Raw genomic sequence first — 19,224 nt, forward strand, 5'->3', positions numbered from 1 at the left:
TTCAAAAGGCCCTTGGGTGGCATTTCAGAGTCCTCTGCATTCACCTTCCGTCTCTTGCAAGGCCTGATGCGTGTTAGGAGGTCCAGCTGTCTGCAGCTCCCCACATCAGCCTCGGCCACAACTAGATTCTCTGAGCTACAAGGGTGGGATGTGAAGTCTCGATTTACAACCCTCCTCCCCACCTCAAAAGAAAGAATTCATTAGTCGTAAGTGTCCTGTTCAAATCACAATCCAGTGCAAACGTAATCACAAATTGCATCTCTGGCACATCCGGTGCTTTTAGCTTCTGCACAAATTCCACGTGGTAACCCCCACAGCATTCTAGGGCATAAAAGGGTCAAGAACAATAAATATCCACTGTAAGTGGCCACAAGAAAGAAAATCACCCTGCCACACTGTCAGAATGTTTTCCCTATGGTCGAGAAGCATTATAAAAGGAGGCTTTAGCTTCCTCTAAAGTTTACCATTATATTCACGAAAGCCACCACCTTGATAAAGTTACTAGAGCCAAGATGGGTTATAAAGTTAGATAAGTTCATTAAATTCAACTCCTGAAACAATTATGTTTGTCTATGGCGCCCAGGCGAGAAAGGCTTATGATCGATAAAGGTAGGAGAAAGGGGAACTAAGACTTTAGGCCTTAAAATATGTTGGAAGAATTTTTCCTAGTTCCCACAAGCAGCTACTGTAATGAAAGAATAGGAGAAAATACAGAGCTGATGGTTTTGCTATTGTGCTTAAAAAACTAGGCTTCCTCAGTGAAGCACCTGATAAACTTAGGTGGTTGGATTACAGTGGAAAATCCACTTTACACACACACAAACACACAAAAACTGGCGACTTTTCCATCCCCAATCCCTGCACTGCTGAGACACAAAATGAATTTTATGGCAAAGGATCCTTAATCCCCAGAGACGCTTTGGCTTGTGGTGCTTTTTTAAGGCCTCTCTGCCCTGCCCGGTACCATGGGTCCAATGAGGGGTGTATAAAAATGGGGGCCTTGGGAAGCCTCCACGGTACAGGGCTGCAGGCCCCTCAGATGTGAACGTGAGACACCCACCCAGCGAGACCTTTACACAGGGAACTTAAATCTAACCTTGATAAATAAAACCAAACGTTTATTTACACCAAAGAATTCCAACACTGGGCCTTTCACATGTGAAGGACAAAGTATTATACACACACACACAGCAAGGGGCGGCAGGGCTGTAACAAGAGAGTGTACAGTTTTCCCACAATCACAGGTCTACCATTTCAGTTTCACTGGAGATAGTGGCTCTGCTCCTACCTCTCAGATACATTTACAAGACTGGGGGGCAGGTCTTCTCACTGGATGGCATGTGAAGGAAGGGGAAGAAAGGAAGAAAAGAAGGCAGGAAGCTTAAAATGAAACTCCGTGTGGCCACATCTTCCATTAGCTCTGAAAGAGCTGCTAGCATGAAACCTATACAGACAATGTTTGTTTCTTTTGCAAAAAGCAGTAAGTTAAGCCCAGTAACTAACTGAATTCAAAATGGCCAAGTCAAAGAAAACTGGAAAAGATTTTGCCTCCCCCTCCCACCAGCTACAGAGCACGTGGGGAGATGAAGGCGGAGAGGACCAAGGTAAGGAGACTGGGAGGGAAGGTATTAACATTTTAAACTAAACTGAAACTAGAAGTCTAAGTGAGTTGCATTTAGGGCTCGGTTAATAAGACATGATTCAGATTGAAGTTTTCAGGACCTATTTGCACTTTGGGTAGGTGATATTCAGCATCTCAATGAAACTAAGACATATTTCCACTAGATTCACCATGACAGCCCCACTGAAGCACTTGGAGTAAAGTGATAAAAGTGACCAGCAGCACAACGCTCTTGTAGGTTGGGTCCTCCCTTCCTTCTTCCTTCCCACCTCCCTTGAAGAAGCTACATTTTTATAATCTCTGGAGAAGAGCATGAGATATAAATCCCCCAAAGTGTGGGATGGTGGGGGAGCAATGATGGACATGGGAAGAGATCTCCACCCAAATGCAGCAGCCGGGATTGAGGCTGGTTCATCTTTGTCCTTTAGTGATGAGAAATTAAATTTAAAAGGGGGGAAAAATTTTGTCCGTGAAATATTCCACCTGCAGGTAATTTTTCAGGGAATCCCCTGAGTTATGAAAAGTTCGAGTTAAAAAAAAAAAAGAAAAGGAAAAAAAAAAAGAAAAAAAAAGAAAATCAGCCTATTATAATTTTTTTTTTTTTATGACTGAACTACTATAAATCCACAAGCAACGGTTCAGACACGGTGCTTCTGAAGTATTTCACCCCTCCCCGCCAGGCGCAAGCTGCATCAAGGAGAGCGTCGACTCCCCCACCTCTGCTTAGGCATCAGGAGACAGAAGGGGCCGTTACTGCTGAGCGCCAGCGGCAGCTGGAACAGGCATCCCAAGGGGGTTGGCAGCAGCAATCACTGGTGAGCCTGCCAGAGGTCCAAGGGGTGAAGGGGTTGGCACTGAAGAAATCCCTAAAAGAAAACAGCTAACAATGAGCCAGACACCAACCATGGAAATCTTAGTCACCGGTTTTTCACAGTACCTGTTTCAAGAGTGACAACAATTATTCTCTTTTTCCCTTTTTTAAGTAATCTCTACACCCAACATGAGGCTTGAACTTATGACCCGGAGATCAAGAGTCACATGTTCTTCTGACCGAGCCAGTCAAGTGCCCCAGTAATTCTTTTTTTTTTCTGAAGGCCTCTACACAGCCAGATTTTTACAAATTAAATCTAATTTCAAGTTACAATTAATTTCTAAGTCAATTGAAGAGACAGGTAAAGAAATCGTAGCTGGGGGAGTTTAAGCAGTTTGTACAAAATACACAGCTGGTAAGTGGCAACTATCCTTGAACTGAAAACTGAGGCCTGTCTCCAGGGCAGCGCTTTCCAACCAAACTTTCTGCTCTGTAACCTCTGTGAATATGGTAGTCACTAGCCACAAGTGGCTAATGAGAACTTGCAATCTGGCTAGTGCAACTAAGGAGCTGTGTTTTCAACTGTATTCAATTTTAACTAATCTAAATAGCCACATGTGGCTAGTCTCGGCTCTACTGAACAGCGCGAGGCTAGAGCCAAAGCTCACGTGTTCTTACATCATGACGCCTAGTTAGCTGGCAGCTTTCCAAATTACCAAAAGTCATTTTCGGTGGAGAAATGCTAAAATGGTGTTTTAGAATTTATTTGGTTTCTTCTACTCATCTAATGACCAGAATTACCAGTTAGATTGCCTTCCTCAACCATCCAGTTAATTTTCAAATTGTTACAGATACACTTCTAGAACGGGTAATAAATTCTCATGGTTCAAAATACCAAAAGTGCAGAAGAGTATGCAGTGAAAAATTTCTCTTACCCTTTTGCTTGGCCAACTTATGGTACCATTTTTGGGGTGTATCCTTCCAGAAATATTTTATGCATATATATGAATATAATTATGTAAGAATGTGCATATAAAAATCACATATAAAAATGTGATTATGTATTCTTGCCACTCCTGGCCTTGGACATGGTGCTGAATCTTGTTTTTATTCCACATGACTATTTTGGAATTAGAGGTAAAAAAGAACATGAAACATTTATTCTTTTCTCTGGTCATATAGCTTTCCACTGAATGGATATCCCATAATTCATTTTATTAGTTCCCTACTGAAAGCTGGAATGTTTTGCTCTTACAAATAAGGCTACAATCAGCAGCCTTGGATTTGGATATATATCATTTTGCCCATAGGCAAGATACCTTGAGGATACCTCAAGATACCTTGAGTTCTAAAAGGTAGCTAGTTCTTTAAAAAAAGAATTGTGACAACAGTTCTTTGAGGGTGTCTGACTAAATGTCCTGACTACAAGTACACCCATATGGATGTTACCTACATGTCGAATTCTCAGGGGATAAGTCTATTGTTTCTTTTACAAAAGTGTGTATTCTACACACAAACTTGCTTTCAATCAAGAAGACTCAACAATAATGAAAAATCATTTCATACAAACCTTTACAATTTGCTAGGCACATGACAGATGCTCTGGGAGAAAACTGGAGAAGCATCCTTGTACACATACAGATCTATACACCTTTACCCCCACCCTCAATTTCTTAATCTTGTTTCTGGGAATCATGCAACTACTGTCACTCTAAACTGTGAGACAAAGATCTCCTTTTACTTTTCATAGTTTACTGGGACTTTCAAGCCTCTCCGTGAGAAATTTTTGGGACTCTGGCCTAGAAGCGACTGTTGATACCCTACTCAAGGCAGTGTCACTAACATAACCAGGTGTCAAAAAAGCATTTGGAAGCCTGGTGAGGAGACCACACAGGTCAGTACTGTCAAGAAGAAGATAAACATTATAGAAAAGAGAAGGGCCATAAGAAATCAGGCCACAAAGAGGGAGCAAAACTAAAAATAACGGATTTCTACTCCCCCCCCCCCCCCCCGAAAGTTAGCAGAGAACTGACCTGACATCATATTGGCGCTGCTGACAGGCGTACTGCCCCCCGGCATGCTAGATGAGCCCATTCGAGCCTGGTCCTTCACAACAGTATCTAGAGAAAACAAAAAGGGTTAAGTTCTGTTACACTTGAAGGTAATGGTCTGGGGCCTTAAAGCAGCCATCCTCATTCTCTGTATGTATTTTATTTATAGTCTATGTTATTCCCAGAAGAACATAAAGTGGCAAGAACCTTCACCATGAATTAAACAACTAACATGAAATAGGATTATCTTTCCTATCAAACTGTGGTAAAGGCCAACTCTTAAACCAAATGGAAGGAAGATGTGGTCATTATCCATAGAAAAGCTAATTTAAAACAAAATGATCCTGTTAGTTTTTTTTTTGGATCTTGTTAGGTTTTAATGAGACAATACAATCTAACCTGGCCAAGACAGTAATATTTTATCAGAGTAGATTGCTTTTATTTCAGTCCGCAGCTCAGCTGGTCAAGCATGGTGCCAAATGGGCAAAAGCTACCGGTTTGTGCAGGTTGATGCTATTACCACAGACCTCACTCTCCACCTCAATCAGCCTGTCCATTTGCGTCAGGCACAGAAGAGTGGGCAAGATTATAATCAGTTCACTATAAAACCATCCCACCAATCCCCAAGGAGTGATCCAACGTTAAGGCTAATGTCACAGTGAGGATGGGGTGGGACTAAGTGGCATTTACATTCAGAACAGCACAGTTAGCTATGCTCACAAACCCAGGTCAAGATGTTCATACAATAAGATACTCAAACCTCCTTGACTCTCTCCAGTGAACGAGTGCCAGACAAGGCCAGATAAAAGGCTGCCGTTCTAATCCAACTAGTCCAGACTAGCCACTGAGAAATATCTCCCACACAGGAAGTAAAGCAGTTTGTTTAGGAGTGATCACGGGTCAAGTAGCCTGTGAAACAACCACGGTCCTCCCAACAATTCTGCAAGACTGTTGCCATTACTGTCCCCCATCTGAAGAAACAGAGGTTCACTGTGAGTCAAGTAACTTGAAGGCAAGCTACAGGCAGTTGGGATTTCAATTGTTGGGCCCAGAGCTTTCTTCACAACATATATTCTCCCCTGCCTTGTACAGTCTCCTGGGTGGGCCTGCACAGGCTCTGTGGACTGGACAGTTAGACTCACAGAAATAGGGGTGCTCCATGGCCTCTCTTGCGGTAAGCCGTGACTGGTGGTCATATCGCAGCAGCTTGTCCAAGAAATCCAAGGCCTCGGGGCTGACAAGGTGCTGGTTTTCACTGTGGACAAAGCGTTCCCATCGCTTACGGGAGTGTCTGTAGAGCCAAAGTGGGAATGAGAAATAGACCGAGGGGCACAGAAGCCCAACATTTCACTCCTACATTTTCTTTAGTGGCTAGGAGCCCAGCCAATAGCAAAGAGAGATCAGAACTCAAGAGAGTAGGTCATGTACCCTCTGCCACTAGGGAGACAACAAAGCTAATTGGAGAGACTGGAAATAGCAGTGTTGCAGAAAAGAGAAATCTGGGTCCTCACGATTCTACAAAACATAATTCAGGTTACTTGATAGGATTAAGGGCTCCTGTCCTGTGTAGCAAAGAGGTCAGGTGGCTGGGTCACCAGGCCTCTTTCCCACCCCCACAGCAATTCCTGGCATCTCTGCCACTTAGCCAGCAGAAGCCTTTTTTCATCAGGCAAGTCCACCTCCTCCAGTTAAGTGGCTAATCGATTCGTATTGTGTCTAATTCCTATTGTCAGCGTTCACGGTTTGCAAATCAGTCTTGAAGCATGCATTTCCTTTTCCTATTTCTCCCTTAGAGAGGGTTTTTGTCATCTGGAGAAACAAGCTAAATCAAGAGATTTTGGTTTTTGACTCTAAACATTTCATTCATTTGACAGGAATCTGTAACCATAATCTCCACACTCAAACTCCTGGTAAGTGAATCTGGGAAATAGGCCATTTGGTGCAATCCTTTTACAACAGACCCGTTCATGCAGCACCTTGCATGGCCAGACCACCGACATACTTGCAGAGAAAAGTGTGTTGGCAAAGAAAATGTAACTATTTTGTTTTAGGACTTACCTGCCCAAGATATCATTGAAACGTGGATCTAATTCAATGTTGTATTTGTCAATATAGTCATATAAATCTTCTGTCCCCAGAACCTTGGCTATCCTCACCAACTAGGATTGAAGAGACACAAAAACCCACACCACAAACACATTACATAATTAAATCAACCGGTTTTAACTGAATTAACAGAAAGGGGTCACCATGACTACAGGTATGAATGCTAACTTCTAACAATGTATTTCAAATTTCTTTGCATGGCAGGAATGGATTTCCATACAAAATTCCCTAAATTATCACTCAATGTGAAGGTGTCAGGAAAAAAGCAAGAAAAAAAATTTTTTTTAACGTTTATTCATTTTTGAGGGATAGAGAGACACAGAGCGTGAACGGGGTAGGAGCAGAGACAGAGGGAGACACAGAATCCGAAGCAGACTCCAGACTCTGAGCTGTTAGCACAGAGCCCGATGTGGGGCTTGAACTCATAAACCATGAGACCACGGCCCGAGCTGAAGTCGGACACTTAACGACTCAGCCACCCAGGCACCCGAACAAATGGTCTTATAACCTGCTTCCTTCCCCTTGAAATGTCTCCTTGATCAAGCACTGTCCTGCCTCACAGCCCAACTGAAGATGTCCCTTCTTCTGGGAAGCTGCTCTTGTACATTCAGACCACTCTCCCACCACAACTGCCTTTTGTACCTGGTCTATGATTCTACTCTGACATTTATGACTGTAACTTATTTCCTTATATGTTCAGTTCCCTTACTGGATAGACTATGAACTATTTGAGAGAAGTGACTGTTCTTTTTTTCTGTATTGCCTGGACTGCATGGTCCTGAGAATAGGGTTACTGATTTTTAACTGAATTCAGGTGGTATTCTTTGACTCATTAAAAATGGTCATTGTGCTCAAATAAGGCAACAGTACCTTCCACAATGCCCTAGAATCATTCCAGGTTCTTCTGAAAGAAAAGGCCCCTTGTTCTTTATGGGGAAGTGAAGCTAGTATAAAAAACATCATCTACAAACATCAACTTAATCCGTATAAAGAGACAAAAGGATCACAGAAACACTACATATAAACCCAACACGTTGGAGGAAACATTCCCAACATGTTGGGGGAAACAACTCTTGAATGAAAGCTTACACTAGGAGATTCTAAGGTAATGTTCTATTTCTTAAACCAGTATTCTTTTAATTGTATATGTTTTATAAAATAATTTTCAGGGGCACCTGGGTGGCTCATTCGGTTAAGCATCTGACTCTTGGTTTCGGCTTAGGTCACAATCTCATGGTTTATGAGTTCGAGTCCTGTGTCGGGCTCTGTGCTGACAGCCTGGAGGCCACTTGGGATTTTCTCTCTCTCTCTCTGCCCCTCCCCTGCTCACACTCTCTCTCAAAATAAGTAAACTTATAAAAATAAAAAAATAAAAAATTTACACGTATATCTTGCAATAAAGCAAGCACTGCAAATTAAGACGACTAAGAGAAAAACTCTGATTTCAAAAGGCTCCCAAAACACCAGTCTGAAAATCAATGTCAGTTTGGCTGAATAAGCAATGAATTGAAAATATTGTAGGGCCCCCCCTTGGAGATTCTGAATTAACAAGTCTCAAGTGGCGGCTGGTCATCTGTACTTTAGCAAGATCCGTAGTAGTTTCTAAATGGGTAGGCAGATCTAGCCATCATTAAGTTAGACCAGTAAGTTCCCTAATAGGAACAAAATTATCACCTGATCATAATTGTCATGTCCATGGAAAAATGGCTCCTTCCGGAAGATCATACTTGCCAGCATACAACCCAAGCTCCACATATCCAAACTATAATCATACATCTGCATTAAAGTAAAAAAAAAAAATTAGTTATCATACATGAAATATCTTGTAATTCAAAAGAAAATACTGTTCTTTACTATTAAAAATATATATCACTCCACTGACCCAAAGTCCAAAAGTCCAAAAACCAGTTAACACCTTTATGTATTTCTTTTCAGTCTTTTTTCTATATACCTGCCCCACCCCCATTTCAAAACAATCTGTGTACTATTTGGAATTTACTCTTTTCACTTACCTAACAAGGTCCCAAACTGTTACAGGCCATGGAAACCTTTTAATGTGTAGCATTATTTTAGTGCATAAATGTTTCAGAATTTAATCTTTAATTTCTCCTATAATTAGATAGTGTTTTGTTTTTCATCACCATTATAAACAATGTTGTGAAGAATATTTTTATGCATAAAATGTGTTTTGGGCTCTGCATTATAGCTTCAAGATCCCAGAAAAGCCATTTCTAGGACAGAGTTTGAACTTCTCAATGTGTCTGATAAAAACACCTGCGAGGAGCGGGCATGAAAGGTACTCCCAAGGATTTTGTTCCTGTGAGGAGAAAGAGGGCTTTTGTTCTTTTTTGGTCAAGGGGAAGGTCTTTAAAATACAATTTAGGAAAATCACAAGAGAACATTTTTGAGTTTATTTTAAGGTTGGTTAAACCTTACAATTCTCAATGTGACTCCAAAAAGTATCTCTGGTGTACCTTCTCTTCAGTTAGGATCAAATGCAGATCTATTCATATTCTCCTGACGTTATGAAAATAAGAAAAAGTTATGATGGATGAACTGAAGTGATTCATGTTTTACATTCATATAAAAGGGACAGCCATGTATGTGCATAAATGGCCTACTCAAATGCACAAAACGACATTTTTACAAATTATGTGCAAAACGCAGGACCGAAATTTTATCCGCCCTTCTCTTCTCACCTGATAGTCTACAAGTAGCTCAGGACCTTTGAAGTATCGGGAAGCAACTCTGACATTGTATTCTTGGCCAGGATGGTAAAACTCAGCCAAACCCCAGTCTATTAGTCGTAGCTGAAATTTAAAAAAAGGGAAGAATAAATCATGAGCAATTTTATCTTTCATGCTACCCCACACACTGCCATCAGAATACTCTTAAAAGGGGCGCCTGCGTGGCTCAGTCGGTTAAGCGTCCGACTTGGTTCAGGTCATAATCTCGCAGTTGGTGGGTTTGAGCCCCATGTTGGGCTCTGTGCTGACAGCTCAGAGCCTGGAGCCAGCTTCGGATTCTATGTCTCCTCCTCTCTCTGGCCCTCCCATGCTCATGCTCTGTCTCTCTCTGTCTCTCAATAATAAATAAACGTTAAATAATAATAATAAATAAATAAATTGGGGGAAAAAAGAATACTCTTAAAAATACCAGCCATGTCACTACTGAAACCTTTCCAGTGACTACCTCTTTACAGCATTTAGAATGAAAATCAAACTTCTTAGCTTGGCATACAGGGTTCTCCATGATCTAGTTCCTGTGCTCCAGTGAGACTTCTAGTTTCCAAAAAACACCATCTATTCTGCATTTCTGCACAATTTCTCAAACTGCTCTTCTGACTAGAATGTCTTCTGCTATCCAACCTAGACTCCTACTGAACATATCCCTATTTTTTGAGATATTTAAGTTAGCCCTTCAATGAAGTCTTTTCTAATTATTCAAGTAGAACTAACCCATGCCTTTAGTCCCCTGAACCCCAAATATATTTCTTTAATAGAACCTACAACTCTTTACTGTATATTCACTTTCTATCTTTCTTTTTCAATATGCACTGTAAGCTCCTTAAGGGAAGAGACTGTGTAATTCATTTCTGCAATTTTTAGAATGCAACATAATGCCCAGTACACAAAAGAAAAATAAAAAATATTTGCTGAGTGAACGAAGTAAGGGAAAAGCCACACAAACAATTCTGACCAAACTGTATCCTCAAAATGGAAAAAGCAGTAGGCAAGCCCAAGAGGCAACCTTATTTGCTCACTGTGCAAAGCATGACCATGATCTCAAGTATAAGCAGTAGGGCCTGAGTAATGCCCGATCACTCTGGCCCTGTCCATGTAAGTTCACTGTTAACTAGGTACAGCGTTTACCTTGTATCAGCAATGAGTGGAAATGTAATAAAAAGTACAAAAGAAAGCATAACCTTTTTACGCTTTTTCTTTTTAACCCCTTAACATTAGTGCCTCAGAGCTCTCCTTGACCTTTTTTTTTTTTTTTTTTTTTTTTTTTTTTAAATCAACAAGTACTTCCAGATGACCATTTCTGGTCTATGGCTTCACACACAGCACCTCAGCCTTTCCCCCCTAGACTCCCCAGCCTGTGCCTCCTGCCAACTGACTCTTTTAGCCACCCAGTAGACATATCAAACAAAACCTCTTGAACACTCCCTGCAAAACCCGCTTCACCCACAGCCTCTCCCCTCTCAGTTAAAAGTAATTCTATTCATCCTGTCGTTCAGGCCAAAAATTTTCACCCTGCGTTCTTGTTTCCCTCACACCTCACAGCAAATCTGACAAATGGCTCTACCATATTCTGACCGTGATCATCACATCCACTGCCACGACCATCTCTTGTTTGACTTCCTGGAACAGTCTCTTTTCCTAACTGGTCTCCTTGCTTTCACTCTTGCCCTGCGCCTCTGTTCTCTACTTTTGAAAGAGCAAAAGCTTTTCATTTAAAAATGATTATGATTCAGGAAGATCTTATTTTTCAGTTTGATATACATGCATTTGTGTGTAGTTCTTGCAATTTTATCACATGTAGATTCATGTAACTTCCAGAAGACATTGACCTGTTTAATCACCACATACATCCCTTGTGCTATCCCTTCCCCTCACTTCCTAACCCCTGGTGCAACCCGTTTTCAAGCTCCAATTCTGTCATTTTGAAAATGGACCCATTAATGTAACTTTTTGTGACTGCTTTTTTTCACTCAGGATGAGATTCACCAAGTTGGTGCATTACCAGTAGTTCTTTCCTTTTTTTAAAAAAGATTTTATTTTTAAATAATCTCTACAACTAACACAGGGCTTAAACTTACAACCCTGAGCCCAAGAGTCACATGCTCCACCAACTAAGCCAGCCCCAGGAGCGCCTAGTTCTTTCCTTTTTAATGCTGAAGAATACTATTTAGTAATACTACCACATAATGCCACAGTTCAATTACCCATTCACCCACTGAAGGACATTTGGGTTTTTCTCCATTTTGAGCTATTACAAATAAAGCTATGTTCATATATAGGTTTTTGGGTGGACCTAAGTTTTTTGTTTCTTTGGGATAAATGCCGTACTCCTGGACTGTTTGGTAGGCATACGTTTAGCTTTTTAAGAAACCAGCAAAGTAGGGGCATCTGGCTGGCTCAGTTGGTTGAGTGGCCGACTTCGGCTCAGGTCATGATCTCGCAGTTTGTGAGTTCAAGACCCACATCAGGCTTGTTGCTGTCAGTGCAGAGCCTGCTTCAGATCCTCTGTCCCCCTCTCTCTGCCCCTCCCCTGCTTGCACTCTTTCAAAAATAAATAAACGTTAAAAAAAAAAAAAAAAAAGAAACCAACAAACTAAGAAACAATAGTCTGATATTTTCCAAAATGGCTGGGCCACTCCATGTTCCTGCTGGCAGTGCATTAGAGATGGAGTTTTTCTGCATCCTTGCCAGCATGTGGTATTGTCACTATTTTTAATTGTTCTAAAAGATGTGTAATGAATTTTTAAAAATTTAAGTGACAGCATGTCAACCCTCTGCTCAAACCCTGCAAAAAAAGCTCTGCATCTTCAGAGAAAAGGCCTGACAACGATCTTTAAGGTTTTACATGATGTGGTTCTCTATCTCTTTGATCTCATTTTGTTTCGCTCCCCCCTGTTCATTCTATCTAGCTCTACCTATCCAACATGCCAGGTACATTCTTGCCTCAGGGCCTTTGCACCTGCCATTTCCTCTATCTGGGACACATTTGTTTTTGAGATTACATGGCTTGTTCCCTCCAAATGTCATTCAAGCGTCACCTTCCCAATGAAACCTTCTCTTTTACAACCTTATTTAAAACCCTAACACCCTTTACGATTCCCTATTTATGATTTCTCTTCCACATCACCACAGAGACCATCAGCAGGGGAGGGGCAGAGAGAGGATCAGAGGAAACAGAGGATCCGAAGCGGTTTCTACATTGACAAGTAGTGAGCCTGAGGCAGGGCTCGAACTCATGAACTAAACCGTGAGATTATGACCTGAGCCAAAGTCAGCACCAGCTGGGCCACCCAGGTGTCCCTCTTCCAGGAACATCACTATTAACTTTCTATCCCACTAGCCTCCTGCAAATGCAAGCTCCCTACAGACAAGAATTTTTTTGTCTATTTGTCTCACACATATATCCCCAGCCTCTAGAACAATACTTATTAAACAGTGTGAGTCTAAATGAATATTAGTTGAATGAATAAATCAACTATGTCCCCAAAGTATACAACAGATAGCTATTACTGCCTATAAAAGGTGAGCTTGGTCACCTTAAGAAACTGATTATAAAGTCATGTGGTCAGTGCAGCTCTCATTAAAAGCATTTGTAAAGTTCAGGGGCCTCATGACACTTGCTAATAAGCAGCAGCATTTTCTGAATATTTTATCTATGTCATAATCGTGTATACTTAACTCTCATAATCGTCTAGTGGCATGCAGAGCAATTATTATTATACCCATTATAAAAGAAAAAGGAGGTAAATGAGTTTCCCAAGAGATTAATTATTTAATAAATGAAACTAGAAGCCAGCTTCCCTGCCCAAAGTTAATGTTTTGCCCACTAATCTGTTGTTGTTTTTCTAATGTTTATTTCTTTTTGAGACATAGAAAGACAGAGTGCAAGCTGGGGAGGGTCAGAGAGAGAGGGAGACACAGAATCCAAAGCAGGCTCCAGGCTCTGAGCTGTCAGCACACAGCCCCATGAGAGGACCAAAACCATGAACCATGAGATTACGACCTGAGCCAAAGTCGGACGTTTAACCGACTGAGCCACCCAGGCGTCCCCCTCCTTTTTTAAAAGTAATCTCTGCACCCAACATGGGGTTTGAACTCACGACCCTGAGATCAAGAACTGCATGCTCCACCTACTGACTCAGCCAGGCGCCCCAAATCTATTTCCTTCTTGATAGTATTCTTAGGAATATGATAGTGGTTTCAACATTATGATTTGTTAATGAGTTCATTCATTTACCAAACATTTATCAAGTGCCTAAACTCTATCATATTGATAAATAAGACTTGTTGGTCTATCGCTTTACCTTTCTGTGCTCGTGATCAATCATGACATTATGGGGCTTCACATCTCTGTGCATAATTCCCATGCTGTGACAATAATCCAGGGCCTGTAGGAGGAACAGATAAGAAAGAAAGAGTTAGCCTGCTTAAGAGTGACTTTCTTAAAGTCGTCTACTTTTTTCACCAGAGGTTTCCTTGTAGCCTCACAAAACCCCTGTGAGTCAAGAACAGGACAATCACTCCCACAGCTCTTCTTCAGAGACTTCCCCAAGATCCCATAGTCAAGAAAACTCAGAGCCTCTGAACTTCAAGTTCTGTCCCTACACTGTTGTTTCAACATCCTTTCTGTTGAAAAACACCAAAAGTATATACCAATTGCAACACTTCCAGTATCTCCCCCTTACCCAAAGGCTGGATCATTTTCAGAAACACAGGCCCCTCAAAACAAGAAAACCAGTCTGTTCTACAAACCTCTCATTCAAAGAACAATAATCTTCTAGCAGCTAAGAGCACACAACAGAGGTTGGCAAATCACAGCCCACGGACCAAATACGGCCTGCTGCCTCTTTTCGTGAATGTTTTATTGGAACACAGCCACACCAATTTGTTTATGTGTCATCTCTAGCTGCTTTTGTGTTACCACAGGGATAGTGTGAGAAAGAACCTATGGCCCACAAAGCCAAAAATTTTATTGTTTGTCCTGTACCTGATTTATTACATCAAATCCGATTTGAAAACCATGTCCAATCTCAAACTAAGGTGAACTGAGTAGCATAACCTTTGGGGTTTGCTAATCCCAGCCTTTAAGCCAGCTGATGTCATTGGCTAAGTTCTTGTCCTTCCTGAAGGGCAACTTCGGTTCCTATGGTTTCCAGGGCTAGACAACTATATCCTTTAACTTTGCGAAGTCACGCTTGTCACAATACTGCAGGAGCCAATGGAGAGATCAAATATCTCTGTTGGGACAGCCTCTTTAGGATACTATTAAAATTCAAATGCAGGCTTTATAGCAACCCTCATTTAGTAAGAATCTTTAGCCACCTCTTCACAATTTTCTCATCTATAGAGATGATCTTAATGCTTACTAGGAGCAAGACAATTGGTGATCTCATGTTAGAAATCAAAGTCCACTCTAAATCAGCAATCTTTGAGCAGAGATTTACATAATCCTTAGGACGATGACCCTTTGAGGGCTGAGTTGGAGTTTACTGTTTTACTTGTAGAATTTTAAGTAAAATAAAGTATACCACAAGCCAGCATATCAGAAGTTATTTTTGTTGAGTTTTGACAATCTAATTGTAACTTTCATAGGAGTACGATGGAGATTACAAGTATTTTTTAAAGGGGCCCCAGCTCACTTCCAAATACCATTTCCAAAGCATTCTAAATTACGTTCCTACTAGACTCTATTCCGTAATGCTTGCATTAGCACAGGGTTCTGATGCTATTAACTAACTAAACACTTACATGAAGAGGCCCCTTCTTTCAACATACTTTCCAAAGTTAATTCACTGGCTTCTCCACAGTTAACTGGACCATTTAACAAAAGGAAGAGCAAACTAAAGATATTTAGTATCCCAGGTTCCCTTACCTTCAGAATCTCATACATGTAAAATCGAATATCATAGTCTGTTAACGTCTGGTACAATTGCTGTTAAAGACAAATGCAACATATAAGCCGTGAAATAATGCTGATAGGAAGGCAATTTCTTATCTTTGTTTGTAGTAATTCAAACCAAGACTTGGCTCGTTTGCTACAGTTCCGGGATGTGTCTGTTCATCAGTCTCTACTTCTCCAACAGAAACTTACTTTTTAAAAGAGATACTTTGGGTATTTAACTCTATATGCAAAAGTGAAGACTTAGTTAAACTTGTATTGCTTAAGCTATAACCCACTGTTGGGAATGTACCAATTTACATATGTAACATGCACTGATACCATACATTTGAAGTTTAGTCTGCTTTGCATTTACCTCCAGACCTTCCAATATAAGGCATTTTGGCAAATACACACCTTCCTTAGTAGGGAACTAACCCACCTTTGATGTATAGAGTTATATAGGCACTATGGGTCACCAGCTGGTATGCAAGATGGCTTCCCGCCAAATCTGTCAATTTGACAGAACTATTCCCATCCCAAGTTGAAAGTAAACTCTGAACTGTTGTGTATCCTTTCCAGGTTCCAAGAAGCTGCAGATTTTTTTTTTTAAATCTATGTATCATTCAGCTGTTAGTGATATCCCGACAGTTTTCCTTGAAGTTATCATTCTGCTTCTAAAATACTTACTTTCCTTTTTTTCATCCTCCCAGCAAAGGGTTCACAGGATTCACCCATTTACTGATACATAACATTCTTACTACAGGACTGTGAAAAGGCAAGTCAAGTACCTTTACACTTGTAACCCAAGAGAGTGCCCACATTCCTCTGCTGTACTCGAATTGAGAACTGTTTGAAATAAGGAGGCTACCAGATGGGCTGGAAGTCAGAGATCTGTTGTAGAGGTCTGTATTACACCAGAGTTTGTACCACGCTTCTCTACCCACCCCCTTTTTAAGATCTATAGCCCAGAATTTCTGAGGGATCCCAAGGTATAAGCAGTCCTTGCTTGTACACACACAATGTATTCCTTCTTGAATACAGTTGTTTTAACGTGAAATGCCCTACAGCCAGATCCTGACTGAACACGTGCTGTGGCTTTTATTAGGTTTGACATCTGTAGAAACTGTCAAATGAATGGTAAAGGTGGTGAGAAGTAAATGTATTGGTAATTAAAAAGAGCACAAAACAAACAAAAGAGTGAAATACCAAGATGTGAAAAGTAGACATTGCTTCTACTTGAGTTTCTCTATCTTAAAATAAGGATAAATTCTCTAAAGTAAGGATGAAAAGCTCTTTTTAAGCATGTTAGAAGGAAGCTCTTCTAATAGTAACATTGCTAAAAGGCTTTCTATGTGGTCTAAAAACCCAACACCTAGAAATGGTTGGTTATATATTATACCTTGAAGTCTGTGTTGTTTACGTGTTCAAAAACCAAGGCAGGGGTTCGTGACTAGGGGAAAGAAAAAGAAAACACACATTAGCAATAGCCCTGGCAGCTTTAGTAGGCACAATGTTCGCAGATACTACGTGGTGAATTTGGTAGTCCTTGCCTCAGTAGTAGGAAACCCTCTATTGCTACGAGCCCTCCCCACTCTGATCACCACCACACTTAGGTCATTTTTGGGATGGATTTCAAACAGAAGACATGGAGCTGAAGTCTCACCAGGCTCTAGGCAGCCCGACAATGCGCCCATCGCCCATCGGCATCGGACCTGAGTTTGCAAAATGGATTAACACATTTCAGTTTCCAGTGCTATCAGTCTCTTAGCCTAGAAGAATAAGAAATAGTCTGTGGGTGGAGGTCTCTTTGAAAGAAAGACCCAAGCTAGTTAAATGGTATAACTGATTAAGCACTTTTAAAGCAGGACTTAACGGTAGAGGGGGAAAATAAAGAGGCCAGTTGTGCTCCAGGTCAAACACCACCTCAGCCCTGGTGGGCCTTGCCAGTGCCTACCATACTCACCACAGGGTCTTTTACAATGTCTGCCAGTGTGATGATATTGGGACCGCCTCGTAAATTCTCCAAAATCTTTATTTCACGCTTGATTTTCTTCTTCTTTACTGGCTGAAAGGGTAAAAGTACATCAGTGAAATTATTTCAGAGTATTTCAACATGCAAATGTAATACATAAATGGCTATTTAGGAGCTCTTTGAAGGAAAGGATATGTGTCCATCTCCTCTCTGAATCCCCTTCTCCTAGCCCTGTGCCAGGGATTCTGCAGGGACTCAGCAAATGTTGAGTTGAAAGAAAAAAGAGTTCATCCCAAAGAGCAAACCTCTGCAGAACTAGCATTTAATTCGTCATCAATCATAGCATGTTAACTTTTTATTATTTTTAATTTAAAAAAAAAAAAATTTTTTTTTAATGTTTTTATTTTATTTTGAGAGAGAGACAGAGTGTGAGCGGGGAAGGGGCAGAGAGAGAGGGAGACACAGAATCTGAAGCAGGTTTCAGGCTCTGAGCTGTCAGCACAGAGCCCGACGCGGGGCTCGAACTCACAAACTGTGAAACCATGACCTGAGCCGAAGTCGGTCGCTCAACCAACTGAACCACCCAGGCGCCCCGCATGTTTACTTTTTAAAACTATACAAACTAGGACTGTAAGTTGCTAGTAATACTAAGACATAGCTTGTAAAAGTCTCTGACAATTAGGATGAAACATGGGCTCTTTCCATTCCTTCCTTTAAGTCTATCGACTTCCCCCACCCTACAGAGAGGAAGTCAGGACCAACAGCAAGGATGACCAAATCATCTTTGTGCAGCATAACTTTGTGGTTAAATGTGGGACTTGGAATCAGACTACGTAACGTGAATCTTACATTCATTGCTGGCTGTGTGACTAGGGGCAAATTACCTAAGTTCTGTAAGCCTTTCATTATGGGTAAAAATGATCGACAAGAGCACATATCTCAGAATATGGCTGGGACACAACCCATAGTATCTGCCTAGCTTTATCACGCATATTCCTATAAATGAGCTGCTGCGTCCATTTTAAAAAGACCACTCTGCAGAGTCCCTTAAGTATATCTCCCATGTGCCTTTGTCCTCACCCATCATTTCTACATCGGTTCCCGTACAGAAATCCTTTTCATTTTTCTGGGGAGGGCTTTGGTCCAACTGCACTTCCTCCACAAAGCCTTCCTTCTAAATAGTCTAAAACAGTGATAGTCCAAAAGGAATACAATACAAGCCACATGTGTATTTTAAATGTTCTAGTACCCACATTAAAAAAGTAAAAAGAAACAGACCACGTTAATTTTAATATATTTAACAAAATATATCCAAAATCTTATCATTTCAACCTGTAAATCAACATAAAAATTCTAATAAATAATTTATATTTTTTTTGTGCTAAACCTCTGGAATCAATTATATTTTATCCTCACAGCATATCTCCATTTGTACTAGCCACATTTCAAATGCTCAAAAGCCACACGTGGCCCGTATCTGCTACACTGGACCACAAGGTTTTTCGCAGGGCATCGGTCACCTCAGACTCTTGATATTCTGCATAGAATTCTTAGAAATTGTTTTAAGTATGTTTTGTCTCTTCATCAACAAGATCAGTGGTTACCAAACTTCATGATCAACAGTCACCTGGATTTTTTTTTTTTTAAGTTTGAGAGAAAGAGAGCAAGAAGAGGAGGGATGGAAAGAGGGAGAAGAATCCCAAGGAGACCCCGCACTGCCAGCACAGAGCCCATTACGGGCCTCGAACTCACAAATGGGGAGATCGTGACCTGAGACGAAATCAAGAGTCAGACTTTTTGGTTTTTTTTAAATTTTCTTTAACGTTTATTTATTTTTGAGACAGAGAGAGACAGAGCATGAACAGGGGAGGGGCAGAGAGAGAGGGAGACACAGAATCGGAAACAGGCTCCAGGCTCTGAGCTGTCAGCACACAGCCCGACGCGGGGCTCGAACCCACGGACCGTGAGATCATGACCTGAGCCGAAGTCGGACGCTTAACCGACCAAGCCACCCAGGCGCCCCAAGAGTCAGACGTTT

General features: G+C 41.1%; 1 protein-coding gene across 3 annotated transcripts in view; it reads right to left on the reverse strand.

Moving 5' to 3' along the window:
* Positions 1-1,097: 1,097 nt before the first annotated feature.
* CSNK2A1 (casein kinase 2 alpha 1) overlaps positions 1,098-19,224 on the reverse strand; it is a 53,508-nt gene continuing 35,381 nt past the window's right edge. For 2 of the 3 annotated variants that reach the window (XM_027069767.2, XM_053200131.1), the window contains 10 exons: positions 17,178-17,279; positions 16,614-16,664; positions 15,206-15,265; positions 13,638-13,721; positions 9,289-9,399; positions 8,264-8,365; positions 6,542-6,642; positions 5,626-5,774; positions 4,466-4,552; positions 1,098-2,487 (listed from right to left, as the gene is read on the reverse strand). In XM_027069767.2, the coding sequence (XP_026925568.1) occupies positions 2,372-2,487; positions 4,466-4,552; positions 5,626-5,774; positions 6,542-6,642; positions 8,264-8,365; positions 9,289-9,399; positions 13,638-13,721; positions 15,206-15,265; positions 16,614-16,664; positions 17,178-17,279 (963 nt within the window). In that variant the 3' untranslated portion in view covers positions 1,098-2,371. Of the gene's footprint in view, positions 2,488-4,465; positions 4,553-5,625; positions 5,775-6,541; positions 6,643-8,263; positions 8,366-9,288; positions 9,400-13,637; positions 13,722-15,205; positions 15,266-16,613; positions 16,665-16,877; positions 17,128-17,177; positions 17,280-19,224 lie in introns of those variants that run through there. The other variant, XM_053200130.1, reaches the window with a different exon arrangement.

The sequence above is a fragment of the Acinonyx jubatus genome, chromosome A3 (assembly GCF_027475565.1).
Source record: "Acinonyx jubatus isolate Ajub_Pintada_27869175 chromosome A3, VMU_Ajub_asm_v1.0, whole genome shotgun sequence".
Taxonomy (NCBI): Eukaryota; Metazoa; Chordata; class Mammalia; order Carnivora; family Felidae; genus Acinonyx; species Acinonyx jubatus.